Below are 16,696 nucleotides of genomic sequence, written 5' to 3' on the forward strand. Positions count from 1 at the left end.
TTAGTTTGGAATACAGCTGGACAAGAATATATAGTTTGGCTTGATTATGGACTGTACATTTCTGCACAACAGTTCTGGCTTTTAACTCAATGTTTATTTCATTTGAACTCCTAATGACCATGATACATATTTGGTCTTCAGTGTCAGGGCCGTCCAAGTTCCCAGGGAAAAAGGACCAGTTACTTCACCCCAATTCTACTGTCTTGCTTTTTTGCCTTCCCTCTTCCTCATTCTCAGAACATTCTTTACCTCTTCTAAGCGGGTACTCCTACCACTGGCCCCTTAAAAAATCCTCTTGGATCATCCACATTGGCCATTCTGTGGCGCCAGAACTGGGATGGGGCAAGAGAGATGACTAGGGTGCAAAATTTAAGGAGGCGCTCACTCTCAGGTGCTGAACCACCACTCGAATGACCCTGAGAGTGAGTGCCTCCTTAAATGCCCCGCCCTTCTCCACGCCCTGCATTACTGCAAAGACCCACTTGCAACTAATCCAAAAAGTTGTGTTTGAATCTTCTCTCTGCCTTCCCAGTGGATCAATCCATGGTCTCTGACATTTTATTTTTTCAGTCACTCTTCCACGTAGGTCAAAATCTCGGGGCTCACTCTCTCTAGACTCTCGCAGCTACCTGACAGAACACAAATTCCAGATTTCAAGTCTACCTGCAATGAACGTGTTACTTTTCAATACCCACTTTGGATTTTAAGCAATCATCAATCCCTCCCAAAGATGGACGTCATTAATATGAGTCATCTTCCAGAGAAGAGTTTGGTAGATGTGTTTCTTAATTAGAGTATTACTCATTTCTTCTTTTTCAAAGCTTTTAATTTATCATCTAATAGGCACAGTGATCCGTGGAATAATCCATCTTAATTTTTTTCCTCTTTTAGATGGCTAGGCTTATTACTATTCATAGCACAAGCCAAATGCTTTGGTTATTAAGTGGTATCATTTGTACCCTAATGAATTTACGTCTTTCACACCATTGAAAAGGAAATGGAATATCGTGAAACGTTAAATGAAACCCCAAACAAAGACGGAGCAATGTTAACCCTCATTGCCCAAGTGTGAAGGAATTGACCACTCAGAAGGTGACTGGATAGCGTAGATTTGTAGGATCCGCTGTGGGCAACGGCACCCTTGAAGACTCTTTGGAATGTAGTACCATCGGCCCTAGGCAACCTTCCCAGCATCTTGTCCCAGGTTCACTTTTGTTCTCTGTCCTCATGCCCTCTAGCCTCTTTGAAGTCTCTGCTTTCATACTCAGCTCCCTCTGCTTCGAATGGTCCTCTCTCCCTTCTTTTCCTAGTTATGTTCTACTCATCCTTTAAAATCCAGCTCAATTATCACTTCTTTAGAGGAGTTTTTCTTGATCTTCCCAACCAGGTCAATTGCCCTATCCACGTTCTCATAACACCATCTTGGAATTATCCAATGGCAATCTTACGTTCATTTGAGTCACTTTGATTGTTTAAGTCTGTGTCTCTGTAAGACCTTAAGTTTCATGAACGCAGAGGCTCTTGTAGGTGTTTGCTCACCATCATCTTCCCAGACTTCCAGAAAACCACCTCTCCTAGGTCCACTGCAGAAAGAAATAAGAATGACCACAACTAGTGTTCCTCTGTGAACATGGTCTGAGCCAGTCACATTTTCCCCAGGGGTCATGCTTGAACACCAACTTAAATGCTACTGGACTTGGTTGAAGCACCAACCAATGGTACAAGATCAACTCTGATGGGTTGCGGTCCATTGGGGCGAAATAAACAAATCAGGAACACATTTTTTTGGACTGTGAAACTCTTTATGATAATTAGCCTATTTAATAAGCGAAACTGTGATTCCCTCAGGGCAGAGAGAGCATGTCTGTTTCAATCATTACTCCGCACACAACTCCTAGAAAAGGGCTTTGGCGCTGTTGGATGAGGGACAGACAGAATGAACGGATGGATAGAAGAGTTATCATCATTTAAGATATTAAGAAGATGAGGGGCAGAGAGGTGAAGTGGCTTGCTGGAATGGCATTAGTGAGCCAAAGCAGAGCCTAGGAATCAGGGGCGTTCCCACTGCCTCTTGCCCCCACTCGCTTGGGACGGTTTATCAAGGTGCCTCCCAGGGACAAGAAGTGTCAGAAAACACTGAGATGGCCTCTGTGCTCAGGAGCTTGGCCTCCTGAAGTGTTTGAATGACATGACTCAAATTTCCTCCCGCTGTCTGGATGGGAGACCAGCTCCGGAAGAGATGGACTGACTGTGGCCAGAATCCCTAGCCCCGGGAAACCCAGCCCCTGGCCAGCCACGCAGCTGGCACTGGCGTCTCAGACTGGGTGTGGGGGACCATGACCCTGATGACGAACAGACTCCACCGGGCCATCCAGGCAGCACCAAGCAGGCCACCAAGATACAGCTACCTGGGCCAGGGGCACTGGGACCAGGGACAGACCTGGCAGAAACCTCTGGGCATGGCTCAGCCACGTGAGTCTCACTCTCCCCTCAAATCAACGTCCTCGTTCATTCACTCATTCATTCCGGAGGCTGTCATATGCCAAACACGCCTTTGCGCTGGGGTCCCTGAGGTTGGTGCCATTTTCCTGCCATCTATGGCTGCACTCTCCAATACGGTAGACCTGAGCATTTGAAGTGTGGCTGGTCTAAACTGAGACCCACTCGAAGTGTAAAATACATCACGGATTCCAAAACCTTAGTACCAAAAAAAGAATGTAAAATATTTCATTCATACTTTTTATTGTATTGAGCATATACTGAAATGATATTCGGGATAGATCTGGTTAAAGAAAACATATTTTTAAAATGAATCTCAGCAGCTGCTTTGTACACTTCTTACTGTGACTAATTAGAGAAATGTTAGTTTCATCCATGGTTCACTTCATATTTCTATTGGACAGCAACGTACAGGAGAGGCTGATGGGCAAGTTCTAAGCTGGGGGTGAGGGTGACGTTACTAGCTGGTCCAGGTGCCGAGGGAGCCCAAAGGACACCTTAGCCCAGACTGTGAGGGGCGGGGGTGGGCGGTGAGAGCAGCTTCCTAGAAGAGTTCACATCTAAATCAACAGACAAATCTGAGTTCGTTCCAGGACCAGGGCACTGTGGGAAGGAACTGGGTTTATATATCGGCACAAAGCTGAGAAGCCCAGATGTGTCTCCAGTGATGGGAGTGAGGGGGGTAGACAAGGGGAAGAGGAAGCAGCAAAGCCAGAAATGGCAAAAGACATCAGATCCCAGAAACGGAGTCCAGGACTGTCCGGCAGAATTACAACGTGAGCCACACACAAAGTTTTAAATTTTGTAGTAGCCACAGGCAGAAAAGTAGGAACAGGTGAAATTAATTTTAATTATATGTTTTCTTTAACCCAGGATATTAAAAATGCTATCGCTTCGATATTTAATCAATGTCAAGGAGAGAGTCTGCATTCTTTTTCATTACGATTGTCTTTGAAGTGTGCTGTGTATTTCACACTCCCAGCACACCACAGTTTGGACCAGCCACAGTTCAACTGCTCAGTGCCACATGCGGCTAGTGGCGACTGTATTAGGCAATGCCACGTCCACTAGACTTTTCTCTTGAATGCAATGGGGAGAGGTTCTAAGCAGAAGAGTGCCTTAGACAAATCTCCCTGGCAGCCATAAGGGAGACCAGTAGCTTTCTGGAGGCTGTCACCACCATCTTCTGTACCCTGTCACCTACCCAGGCGCCTCAGTTCATAAACTGATAACTTGGAAGCAAAATCTCTCTTTGCAGACTTTACCCTTTGATGACGTTATTGGAGGGAAGTTTTGGGGTGCAGGCAGCAGAGCCCAATCTTGGGCTTTTCCAGAGTCCTGAAAAGGGCAAACTTTCCCTCTCTCAATTCCTACGTGGTTCCCACACTATTCAGAGGGCGACCTGCGACAGATCCCTGCGATTTTTCATCCTTGGGTTTCTCCTCTGTTGAAACTCTGATGCCTATACTCACCTAAGAGGCTTGAGGTGCAGATAAAATGAAGCAAGATATGTAAAATGCCTCACGCTGTGCTTCATAAAGAATTGATCAAAAAACGGTAGTTTCTTTCCCTCTGAGAGTTGTCATAAAAGACTCTTCACGTCCCCAAGAGCAGCCCAAGAGGATGTAAACTCAAACAGCATGAGACTGGGGATCAGACTCCTAATCCTTTCTCCAACCCCCATAAAAGGAACTTCAAGGAGTCAGTCCCTGTCAGAAAGAAATGTCCCCAAAATATGCAGATTACAGACAGCCCAGCTGGGAACTTTTTTCTAGCATCATAGTCAGCTTTAACTGGTAAGAAAACAGCTTTTCTGTTTCCCTGGGCTCTACCTTGTTGGAGAAGCAGTTTAAAAACTGTTCCGAATCTCCAAGGAGTTTCCAGGTGCTTAATGACTTGCCAGGGTAATAAACAACTGAATTCTGGGAAACCATTATGTGAGAATCAAAGGAAGCAGTATGATCTGGGCAGAACTGGGAAAAAGCATTGGTTTTTGAAGTCTGCCAAATCTGAGTTTGAAGCACATTTCTGTCGCCAATAGTCATGTAGTCTTTGGACAAATTGCTTATGTCTTTGAGAACCAAGGTACTTATCTGTAAAATGGGTATAATATGTATCTTGCAAGATAAGAATTATACATTCAAGGTAACAATGTATTAATTATCTATCACTGCCTGACAAATTGTCCCTAAGACTTATTGGCTGAAACCAACTTATGATCTCAGTTTCTGTGGGTGAGGAATCTGGGTAGGGCTTAGCTGGGTCCTTTGGCTCAGGGTCTTTCCCAAGGCTGCAATCAAGGTGTCAGCCGAGGCTGTGATCTCATTTCAAGGCTCAGTTGGGTAAGGATCTGCTTCCAAGCTCTCTCGTTGGCTGTTGGCAGGATCCAGGGCCTCACAGGCTTTTGAACTGACGGTGTCAGTTCCTCACTGGCTGTTGGCTGGAGTTCTCCCCCCATTCCTTGCCATGTGGGCTTCTCCACAGGGCAGCACACAACATGGCAATTTCTGTCATCAGAAGAAGGCGGCAACCATAGCACAGGGAGATCAGCTTGGTGCTTTGTGACCACCTAGAGGGGTGGGATAGGGAGGGTGTGAGGGAGACGCAAGAGGGAGGGGATATGGGGATATATGTATATGTACAGCTGATTCACTTTGATATAAAGCAGAAACTAACACACCATTGTAAAGCAATTATACTCCAATAAAGATGTTAAAAAAATAAAATAAATAAAAACATGTCAGACTTTTAAAAAGAAAAAAAAGAGCAAGAAGGCAAGAAGAGTCAGAGAAAGAGAGAGACTGGAAGACAGAAGTCACAGTCTTTTTTTTTTTAAACTGGTAAGAAACTGATTTTTTGATGATGGCCATTCTGACCGGTGTGAGGTGATACCTCATTGTAGTTTAGTTTTGTTTGGTTTTTTTTTTTAATTATTTACTTATTTTTATTTTTGGCTGCGTTGGGTCTTCGTTGCTGTATGCAGGCTTTCTCTAGTTGCGGCGAGTGGGGGCTGCTCTTCATTGCGGTGCGCGGGCTTCTCATTGCGGAGGCTTCTCTTGTTGCGAAGCATGGGCTCTTGGTGCGTGGGCTTCAGTAGCTGTGACACGTGGGCTCAATAGTTGTGGCTCGTGGGCTCCAGAGCGCAGGCTCAGTAGTTGTGGTGCACGCATGGGCTTAGTTGCTCCGTGGCATGTGGGATCTTCCTGGACCAGGGCTTGAACCCATGTCCCCTGCACTGGCAGGTGGATTCTTAACCACTGCGCCACCAGGGAAGCCCCCTCACTGTAGTTTTGATTTGCATTTCTCTAATGATTAGTGATGTTGAGCATCCTTTCATGTGTTTGTTGACAATCTGTTTATCTTCTTTGGAGAAATGTCTATTTAGGTCTTCTGCCCATTTTTGGATTGGGTTGTTTGTTTTTTTGATATTGAGCTGCATGAGCTGCTTGTATATTTTGGAGATTAATCCTTTGTCAGTTACTTCGTTTGCAAATATTTTCTCCCATTCTGAGGGTTGTCTTTTCGTCTTGGAAGTGACATTTTGTCACTTTTGCTGTATTCGGTTGGTTACAAGCAAGTAGCTGGGTCCAGCTCACATTTAAGGGGAGGGGACTACACAGGACTGTGAGTCCCAGGAGGTGGTTGGGAGCTGTTTTACAAGCTGTCTGTCACGATATTTAAAGATTCTCAGTAAATAGTAGCTGTTGTTAAGACTGAATACAAAAGCACTTGGAAAGCAACGTTCATCACAGAAATAGGAGAAATCTCCTGGATTATGTATTAGGGTGAGGAAATTCAACAATCACATGACACTGTCAGTCTATAAAAGAGGTTGATTCTTACCAATGCTCACTTATCCAAAGACTGCATTTAAAGATACATTTAGGGACTTCCCTGGTGGTGCAGTGGTCAAGACTCCGCGTTCCCAATGCAGGGGGCCTGGGTTCATTCCCTGGTCGGGGAACTAGATCCCACATGCTTGCAGCAACTAAGAGTTCACATGCCGCAACTAAGGAGTCCACGTGCTGCAACTAAGGAGCCCGCCTGCCGCAACTAAGACCCAGCGCAACCAAATAAATAATAAATACGTATTTTTAAAAATTAAAAAAATAAAGATACATTTAATTTATATCAAACAGCAGTTTGATAATATGTTACCAGATAACAACGTTTGGACATTAGAATTAAAAAGTACCCATTCCCCCTACATGATGTTTTATCATATATCCAAATCCCTTTCTAGTTATTTTAGAATGCCCATGTTTTTATGGGGATGTAAAGAAAAATATGCACCTCGATTTTCTCATTTAACAATATTATAAAGACATTTAATCCTGCTGTACATTCTTTATAATTAGCACTTTAACAGCTACAAAACATTTCCATTCAGTAGATAAATGTCAGAGCCATGGTTTACTTAACCATTCCCTTATTCTGTGACATATAAGTTGCTTCAATGTTTTGCCATTGAAAGCAATCGAGTATCTTTTGTGTGGTAAGTTTTTTCCCCATAATTTGAATTGTGTCTTTAGGATAAAGTCCCAGAAAAGCAATTTGAATATGCACATTTTAATGGCTCCATCAAGTTTTTATTCAAATGGGAAAATGGCTTTGGTTTTTTTTTTTTTTTTTTTTTTTTTTTTTTTTTTTTTTTTATGGCTTTGGTTTTTATATAAGCAAACACTGCTCCATCAGCCCCAGACTGAGTTCCTCAAAGGTAGACACCCTAGCTTACTTTAAACAAAATTTTTTTTAAACCATAGCATCTATAATTTGACTGTACTTCAATAAAAAATAAATTTAAATAAAGCAATCTGACTCTGTAAAAGATGACACAACTAAATCTATCTGCATAACAATAATTGAATGGGAGAAACTTGCCAACTAAAAGACAATACTTTCAGATATAGTTTTAAAAAACTAAATGGACCTCCCTGGTGGTGCAGTGGTTAAGAATCTGCCTGCCAATGCAGGGGACACGGGTTCGAATCCTGGTCCGGGAACATCCTACATGCCGCGGAGCAGCTAAGCCCATGTGCCACAACTACTGAAGCCCGCACACCTAGAGCCCATGCTCCGCAACAAGAGAAGCCACCACAGTGAGAAGCCCACGCACCGCAATGAAGAGTAGCCCCTGGTCGCCGCAACTAGAGAAAGCCCACGCACAGCAACAAAGACCCAACGCAGCCATAAGTAAATAAATATATTTATAAAAAAAAAAAAACTAAATGAAAACATATGCTATCAATAAAAGATATGCCTAAAATAAACCATAGCATCTAGCCTATAAGCAACATGTAGTGAATATTTGTGCACTGAATGAATGCATGAACAAAAATACTTAAAAATCTGAGACTTAAGGAAAAATATTTCAACTAGATCGATCGCTTTTTTTAAAATCAAGAGATGTTGCATTTCCATTTAGATTTCACTAAGAGATGTGGAGGACTTACCCACGCCAAGCCCTGGCATTCTGTTGCCCTTTCCTTATTTTATTTTATCCTCACAGCACCCCCTAGAGTTCATTTTCCATACAACAACACAATGAAATGCTCAAAGGTTACATCAGATTACATCACACACCTGCTTTTTTCAGAGGGTCCCAGGAGGCGTCTATGTATTGATATTTGTCTGACAAGCTCCCATCACTTGAAAAGAAACAGAAGGTCCTCTTCACTGGGGAGAATACTAGTTCTGGGGAAACCTCCGCTTAGGTGGAAACAAAATTTCCACTCAATAACCAGGAACCATGGGAATTTTCCTGAATGTAGTTCAGCCTCGGTGATGGTCATTTTAGCCAAACTACGAATCAGAGTTATATAACATTTAGGTAAGCAGGGTACAAATGACCCGTGAAAAATAATTTATTTGGTCAAAATTTACTCTGGCTAATGGTCCTGGCCCCTCGGCAGCATTGTAACTCTTGGAATTATATAGGATCCTCCCCCACCCCCAGCATTTTTTTTTTTTTTTTTTAAGGAAAGGTTCATCTTTTTATTTCCGGAGCTATCACTCTCATTTTTCAGACTCAGGAAACCGACTCGCTTGCATAAGAGCAGAGAGTGTGAGTGACAACCAGAATTTATCTGCACGCATTTTTGGAAACCATTGCTAGTTTAGCTGCTAAACTTGAACCGCAGCGCCCCCTGGTGGACAGCGGGTGGTTTGGCTTTTCCAGGCCTTCTTGTCACCTGAGCGACATCTCATCTAACTGGCGCTTTCTCTCCCTGTCTCTCAGGTGAAGGAGGCCATGCAGCGGATCCACGACCGAGGGAACATCGGCAAGTTAATTCTGGATGTAGAAAAGACCCCGACTCCACTGGTGAGTCAAAAGCAGAGGGATCCGTTCAGTTCAACACCAGAAGGTTTATCCGGTGCAGGCACAGGTGGGATGGAGGGAAGTACAGGAAGCCCTCTGCTGGGCTGGGGCTGGCGGGGGGAGACCAGAGGAAATGAAACGAATGTGCAAGTGAGGGATTAGTCACAAATGGGATGAACGCTAATAAAGAAAGGAAAACGCTTTGGTGAAAACGTTTCAAGAGCAATCTGAGGGCAGTCAGGAGAGGACAAGACCACACCCGTGTCTATTACACCTGCTCACTCTTGGCTGCACAAGTGGGAGGAATTCCTGGTAAAATTTAATAAATTCACATTCAGATACCCAACAGAATGATGCCAACTGCCTCCGAGATGCCTCCTGATGGTCCCATGGCTTTTGTTTTCTCTTACCAGGACAATACCCTTACACGCAGGGACCCCACCAGGAGTAAAGCATGTCACACTCACATCCCAGACACTCTTGCAAGGGTCCCTTGAGGGGCTCTGCATTGTGGCGGTCGACACACAGACTGCCACCAGACTGCACAGATCCAGAGGTGGGGCAGGTGGACATCGGTCAACAAGCCCTACATAGAAATGGGACACTGCAGCTATGGATCCGGGCCACAAAGAAGGGCTCGCAGTAGGGGGTCTGTTCACGTTAGGGAAGTCTGGGAAGGCTTCCTTGAGGAAGCGGGCCGAGCACGAAAGGAAAAGCAGGCATTGAGTAGGCAGGAGGGTGGAGGGACGGCACTGCATGTGCTGTGGCCGAGAGGGAAGTCCAGCTCCAGACCAGCCATGTGGTACGGGCGGGGGTGGGGGGGGCGGCGCTGAGATTCAGGAGATGATTCCTGTTTGTAAGAATAAGTGGGGAGAGCAGAGGTTCAGGGGATTCAAGGGAAATTACCTAGCTCAGGGTCTAGGAACAAGAAAAGAAATCTGAGGCACCGTTCACGAAGGGGGCTGTAAATGGACAGGACTAGGATGTTTCTGAGCATCTGTCATGTGCTCAGCAATTTGCCAGATGCTTCAAATACATCATTTCCCTTTGTTTCACTTGGCTCCCATGACAACTTTATAAGGCAGGTGGGTTTATCCTCATCCTAACGATGGAGGAAATGGAGGCTCAGAGAGGTGTGACAAGTGTGCCAGGTACTAGCGAAGACAAGAAGGTAGGTGGGTAGGTAGATAGATGGTAGATGGATGGATGGATGGTTGGATGGATAGACAGGACCAGAAAGAGTCCACATCTTCACAGAAAGGACGTTCCCACGGGGGAATATAGACAACGAAGTGGATAAACCCACATTTGCTAGCAGTGTTCTTCTGGCTCGTAGGAAGTGACAGCATCAGGGTTCGAACCCTGGCCGGTGGGCGCAGCGCACGGCGTCAGCGCCACCCACGCCCCCGGCACTCACGATTCCCCTGCAGGCCGCTGCCCCCCTCTGCCCGACAGCCGCCTCTGGCCATGGCACAGGCTTGGGTTATGCACAAAATCAGCACTCCCTGGCTTCTCCCCTGCTCAGGTGTCCCCACTGCCCCCCAGTGGTCCCCAGCAGGACCGAGCCCAGTTGCCCATGGCAGGACCTAAGTTTTAACATGTCCCGTGCCAGCTTCCTTGCCTTTTCTGTCTCCTTTCCTCACTCTGACCCACTGTGCTTCCTGGGATCATCTCCCAAGCCCTGGAATCATCTCCCCAATTCCAAATACTTGCAGTCACATGCTTTCTCAGAGTCTGCCTCTTAGGGCGCCCAACACGAGTCACCTGGTACCACACTGCCTTCCTGAGGAATCAGGTGACCCTAGCCCTCAGAGAAATCTTTCCCAAGGGCCTTCATCAGATGCTCGAAGAAGGCAGGAGACAGACTGAAGAACCCTCTAAAAAGTCCTCTGTTGAATTACAGATGGCCAATGACAGCACAGAGACCAGCGAGGCGGGCGAAGAGGAGGAGGACCACGAGGGTGACGGTGAGAACAAGGAGAGGATGCCGTTCATCCAGTAGCCCGGGACGCAGGCAGGAGGACGTGAGGGATGTTCTGGAGAAGAGGAGCCGGCTGAGAAAACCCTTCTGTGCCCCAGTGAACAAATGCTGTAGTCCAGTGCGTGTTGTGTTTGTCTGCTGTCAGCTGAGCTAAAAAGCTGTTGATCACTGTTGTTTTTGAAATTAAGTGCCAATCCCATTCCATGCAGTATTACGTCCTTCCCCCATCTGTGTGTTACACTCTCCCCACTGCCCTGTTTCAAAACCATCCGTCTTTGGGTCCTTCTCGACAGTTCTAGAACAGCTTTGCAAATTGATATAAGCCCACAGGTCCATTGCTTAAGAGACCAGACATGGGCAAAGACAAGTTTGGATTGAAAGGTGTTATATCACAGAGCACTGTCCTAGGATTCTTCAGGCCAATGACACTTTTTGCTGCCAGCCGCCCATGCTTCCGACAAGACCACTTGCCAATTTGGCTGGCAGAAAGAGGGTAGGCCAGGAGATGTTTTCACAAGCCTGTAAGTTTAGGATCTCTCCAAGTTGTCCTTTCCTACTTCCCATTGAAGAGGCAACCTCCTTACATTCATTCAGGTGTTTCACGGTCAAAAGGTTAAACCAACCTCCCCTCACCCTCTGATGCTTGATTCCTTCACCGGTTCTTAACCATACACATAGGGAAACAGATGTGGATTTTTCAGGATAGAAGATGGGTCAACAGCCACAGTATGAGGACCAGCCACAGAGATCCCTCCTCTGAAACCGCATCTCACGAGCAAAATCCTCCCCCCACCATATGTATTTAATTTTAAGAAAACTCACCAGGTGTGGGACTATTTCAAAGTCATTACTGAGACTCACCTATGTTTGCACACTTGCCATTGGCATTACCTATTTTGCTCTTTTCATTTCCTGGTACTGAATAACAGCCTTTACCTTGGATCCCCCAAGAAAGATCTCCTTTGTAGACCATATTTGGGGGAAAAGAATCAATGAGTATCTTTCTTCTTGCCAAAGCGTGTTCCAACGTGTCACAAACTCTAGCGATACAAAAGTCGATGTTTAGTACCTGATGCCAAATATGTGTTCCTCTCCTCTGAAATATAAAATTATGGTGCAGACTCTTTGCAAGGCCCTGCTTTTTAGAAATCCGGTACCAAATTACTTGACTGCACACCCTTGATTAATTTTCCAGCTCCCAGACTCCTAAGAAGCCCACCCCCTGCCCCACCCCACTTGACGCGGCTTGAGGTGAACAGTTCCTCTGGAGGGAGGACAAGAGACTCAGTATCTCCACGGGGCGGGCAGGGGGTGCTCCTCCCCACCTCCTCCCAGTCCTGTTGGCCCAGAGGGCAGACTCCATCGCTCACAGACCAAACCGGAGACACAAGGAGCCCACAGGGTTAGCACCCCAACTCACTTGCGTTCCGGAAGACTTCCGAGGGCTCCTGCATTGCCCGACCTCTCCACCAACGAGCCTTAGGGTACACCCCACACTTCCCCCAAGTGATGGCAATGAATGCATTTCAGCAACTACCTGTTTTATTCCCTAAGTCCATTTGTAACAAATGTCACCTCATTAATCATGTTCTTTTTTTCCTATCCTAAGCTTGTGATGATGACTTATTTATGCCAAATATTTATCTGAAGGAAGTGTCTCCTCATTGTGAATGTACATGTAAGCTATGAAGATGAGAAAGGGTGGTGCCATCTGATGAGCAAAGGGATGAGAGCATCTCAAAAGAAGACACCAACATCAACTTCTCTTCTCCGGGTCATTTAGAAAGATAACGTAGAGGTTGTATCCCCCCAACATGTTTGCTAAATGCAGTACTATTGGTCATGTTTTTCCCATAACCAAGCCCTCAATGAGGTCTTAAGAGGAACCGTTACCCAAGTGACATTCCTGGTGAGCTGGCCAGAGATGGCATTTTTTAGGGCTGGGGGAGCAGAGACCCACTGGCCGTATCAGGCCTCTTATTTGCCAGGGGAGACGGAACTCTCCATTCAGAATCCAAATGGCCTTTGTTATGTCCAGAGGATTAGCATGAAAAGACATTCTTCCCCAGATCTGTGTTTTCAACTATAAGGTTTAGACAATAATCACAAATTATGCTGGTTAGTTAAATAAAACCCTTTTGTCTCCTTGGGATACAGAATGAGAAGAGAAAACTAGTGTTTGACCAATAAGACCAACTTATGCCATGAAGAATAGGGAAAATAATTAAAGTATCAAAATCAACTGTTTAACACACTCTCGTTCGAAGCATCTTCTTTGCTGTCACTTAACTGTTTTTCTGAAGGAAGTGTACAGAACGTCTCAGATTGCCTTAAAGGAACTGTGAAGGCTTCTCAGTAATTTACGTTTGATCGGAGGGAACTGAAACATTGTCTAACGTATTTGTGGCTTTAGAGCTTCTGTTATATTGTGCCTACAAAGCAAATTATGTTTACATAAAAAAATATAAATAAAGTATTCAGCATAGCATAACCTCGCCTGGCATGTGTTACTCCGCATACATAGTTGTTGCAAAAACAGCCCCACTATTAAAACACAAGGCATGGGTGAATGAAAAAGAAAATATAAAAAACATGTCATAGAAGAATCTTCAGATGAGAAACTAAAGGCTATATACAGAAAACAGGAGTCAAGATGAAATAAGCCTTTAAAAATACATTCAGCTTCCCTCAAGCAAGAAAATAAGACACCACTAAATAAAAGAACTATTAAAGGCATCATGTAATAATAGTAATGATAACAAGAATAACAATAATTATAATAGTATTTATGATACCTACTATATGCTATTAAAAGATATATATGAGTATATATATATTATATATATATGTGTGTGTGTGTGTATATATATATATATATGTATGTATGTATACTCTCTTACCCTCCCCACAGCCCTGAGAGGTGGGGTTTACCATTACGCCCATCTTATAGGTGACAAAGCTGAAGACTGAGGTTCTGCACTGAGACCACACAGCTAGCAAGTGATGGAGCCAGGATCTGGAGCCAAGGTAGAATCCATGCTCTTAACAGCCCCACCATGCTTCTTGGCTTAAATAAGGGTAAAATACAATGCATTTCAATTACCATCCCTTCTCACTAGAAACTGTTCAGGGATTCTCTTTCCTCTGATTTCAAGGATATGTTTATCCATTTGTTTTGCTTTGTAGCAAATAATATGCACATCAAGAAGCATTTTTTTGTCTGGCCCTCGATCCAAGTGTTCAGTGAAGTGCTGATTTCAAAACTCACACACCTCAACCATTTTCATTTTCATGATCCAACATCCTCAAGGTTATCAAAGAGATGCACAAAAGTGAATCTCCAAGGGCAAAGATTTCATGAAGGAGGAATTCATGATTAGGGAGGCTTGGCTGTATTTACTATATTTCTCAGCAGAAAGCCAAAAAAATTAGAGCTAGGTCCCATGTCAATAAAACACCACATACATAAACCTGAATTTACAAGGTAGAACGGTTAGTCACCTTGTCCGTGAAATTCTTACAAGATCACTGTGCAAAGGATTTTCTCATTATGTTCTCATTTAATGCTCATGTACTCCGTATAAGGCTCATGGCCTCACATAGCCAGTGGTGGTGTGCTGTCACATGTAAACACAGTCCAGCAAGAAAAACTGGAATCTAAACTAAAATCCACATCTTCCCTTATAACTCTGAGAGTGGGGAAGAGGTCTTGCAGTTGGGAACAAAATTCGTTTGAGCCATGTGGGTGAAGTTAGAGCAGAAATGGAGGTAAACCTTTCAAAAGCCATTTGGGGCAGAAGGAAACATTAGTGTGAAAGCAAGGAGGTGGGAACATTGAAAGGCATATAGGAAGAAAGGAGAGTAGAACAGCTGGTGAAATACACTCACGTGGAAGTGGAGTGGAGCTGGAGAAAGGCATGATGGGAAGTCCCAACTGGGCATGGAGGTCTTTGAATGCCAAATGAATAATCTTGGATTTCCATGGGAGGGAACAAGGATGTGCAATGGTGTGACATGAAAGCTTGTGGGTGTGGCAGGTGATTACAAAGAGTAAATGTAGGGTTCAGTGGGAGGAGGGATATAAGATGAGCCTAAAGGGGGTGCAGAGATAGACGTCAAGTTCCTTGATTCCTTTGCCCCGGTTTGGGTCCTCCAGAATCAGACACTGAAACAAGGATTTGAAAGTCAGCAGTACTGGGAGGTGATCCCAAGAAGCACGGATTGGGGAGAGGGAACGTAAAACAGGAAGGGAAGAAGCCACTTCAGCATGTGTTGGTGAGTAGGTGACCACTGTGGGAGACCATGGAGCTGTCCCACTTGGTGAGGAATGTGTTATTTCTCCATTAAGTTCCAAGCATCATTGGATGAAAGTGACTCCTAACAAGCATGTTGATTCCCTGATGCTCTTCCATCTTGTACAGCAGGTCTAGAGGAAGGGCAGAAATGGAAACCAAGATATGTAACAAGGATTCAGAGAGGCAATGTTAGGGGGCGGAGTGGGGTGCAAAGTAGGGATGGGCCAACTCTGTAGTGGAAGATGATGTCCAGGAAAGTGTTCATGGAGGAGGAGATGCCTGAGTGCAGTCTTTTAAGCTAAGTGGGTGTTGTTCATGAGAATGAAAGCACACAGCATAGTGCCTGGTACCTAGTGAGCACGATAAACATTAGCTTCCTTTCCTTACTCCTGTTTGCCGGGGCTGGGAAAATGGGATGCTTAGGAAATACTTAGTAGCTTCCTTTTAAAAAACAAAACAAAACAAAACAAAACAAAACAGATAATATACAGACCTCAATACTTCAGTTCCAGGTTTGCTTGTGGGAAAAGAAATAAGTTGTTATGGACTAAATGTGTTCCTCCAAAATTCATAGGCTGAAACCCTCCCCCTCCCCCACATGAAGGCATTAGAAGGTGGGCCTTTGGGAGGTAATCAGGATTAGGTGAAGTCATGAGGGTGGCACCCTCATGAATGGGATTAGTGCCCTTATAAGGTCATGAGAGACAGCTTGCTTCTCTCTCTCTCTCTCCTGTGTAGATAAAAGGATATTGGCAGTCTGCCACCCAGAAGAGGCTCTCTCAAGAACTTGACCGCGCTGGCACTCTGATCTCGGAATTCCTGCCTCGAGACTGGGAAATAACGTTTTGTGGTTTATAAGCCACCCAGTCTATGATACTTTGTTAGAGCAGCCTAAACTGTCTAAGACATAAATGTTTTTGCATTCTCTGCCTTGAGCAGAATGAGCAGAGTACCTATTACCAGCCAAGCAAAGATGCTGGGAAACATGTCCTATGGGTTATTCAAATTGGCTCCCAAACACCCAAACACGGGAGCGACTCAGACAGGGGTGAGTGAAACCCCAACATACCACGGGCATATGCACCCACGTGTGCAGAGACTGAGAGCACAACCTCTGGAGTCTGGCAAACTGGGAGTCAAATTTGGGCAAATTGCTTGGCATTTGAGCTTTCCCATACTGAAATGGGGAGGATCATATTGTCTATGTCCTAGAATCATTATGAAAATCAAATGTGAAAGAGTGTAACCAGATTGAAACCATGACCCACAAGTTCCAGTCTAGAATTCAGATGGCAGATGCTTTCAAAACACGGTTTTTCATTCACATCAAACACTAATCAAATACCTAGTGTGTTCTCAACACAATAGTTTTAGTGTTTTAGAAATAAATACATAGTCTCTTCCAGCCATTCAGGAGTTTACCACTGAAGGCTGTAACAACAGTAAGTTTTACCTTGCATGCAAACGGCAGTTCATCTGCAGAGCCTGCCTTGGTACTGAGAGCTGGTGTGGGCTGAGTGGTAAACAGTGCTGTATTTGATGAACAATGTCCATCAGGAGCAGGGGAAGGAAGTGGTCTGGGAGAAGAAACTATCCTTAGGC

At 44.7% G+C, this 16,696-nt stretch overlaps 1 protein-coding gene across 1 annotated transcript in view; it reads left to right on the top strand.

Annotated features, from left to right (window-relative positions):
* VAT1L (vesicle amine transport 1 like) overlaps nt 1-13,285 on the top strand; it is a 152,776-nt gene extending 139,491 nt beyond the window's left edge. Inside the window, exons 8-9 of the mRNA XM_036834815.1 lie at nt 8,738-8,821; nt 10,722-13,285. Of these exons, the coding sequence (XP_036690710.1) occupies nt 8,738-8,821; nt 10,722-10,820 (183 nt within the window). The 3' untranslated portion in view covers nt 10,821-13,285. The remainder of the gene's footprint in view (nt 1-8,737; nt 8,822-10,721) is intronic.
* Nucleotides 13,286-16,696: the final 3,411 nt, after the last annotated feature.

Source organism: Balaenoptera musculus, chromosome 19 (assembly GCF_009873245.2).
Source record: "Balaenoptera musculus isolate JJ_BM4_2016_0621 chromosome 19, mBalMus1.pri.v3, whole genome shotgun sequence".
Classification (NCBI taxonomy): Eukaryota; Metazoa; Chordata; class Mammalia; order Artiodactyla; family Balaenopteridae; genus Balaenoptera; species Balaenoptera musculus.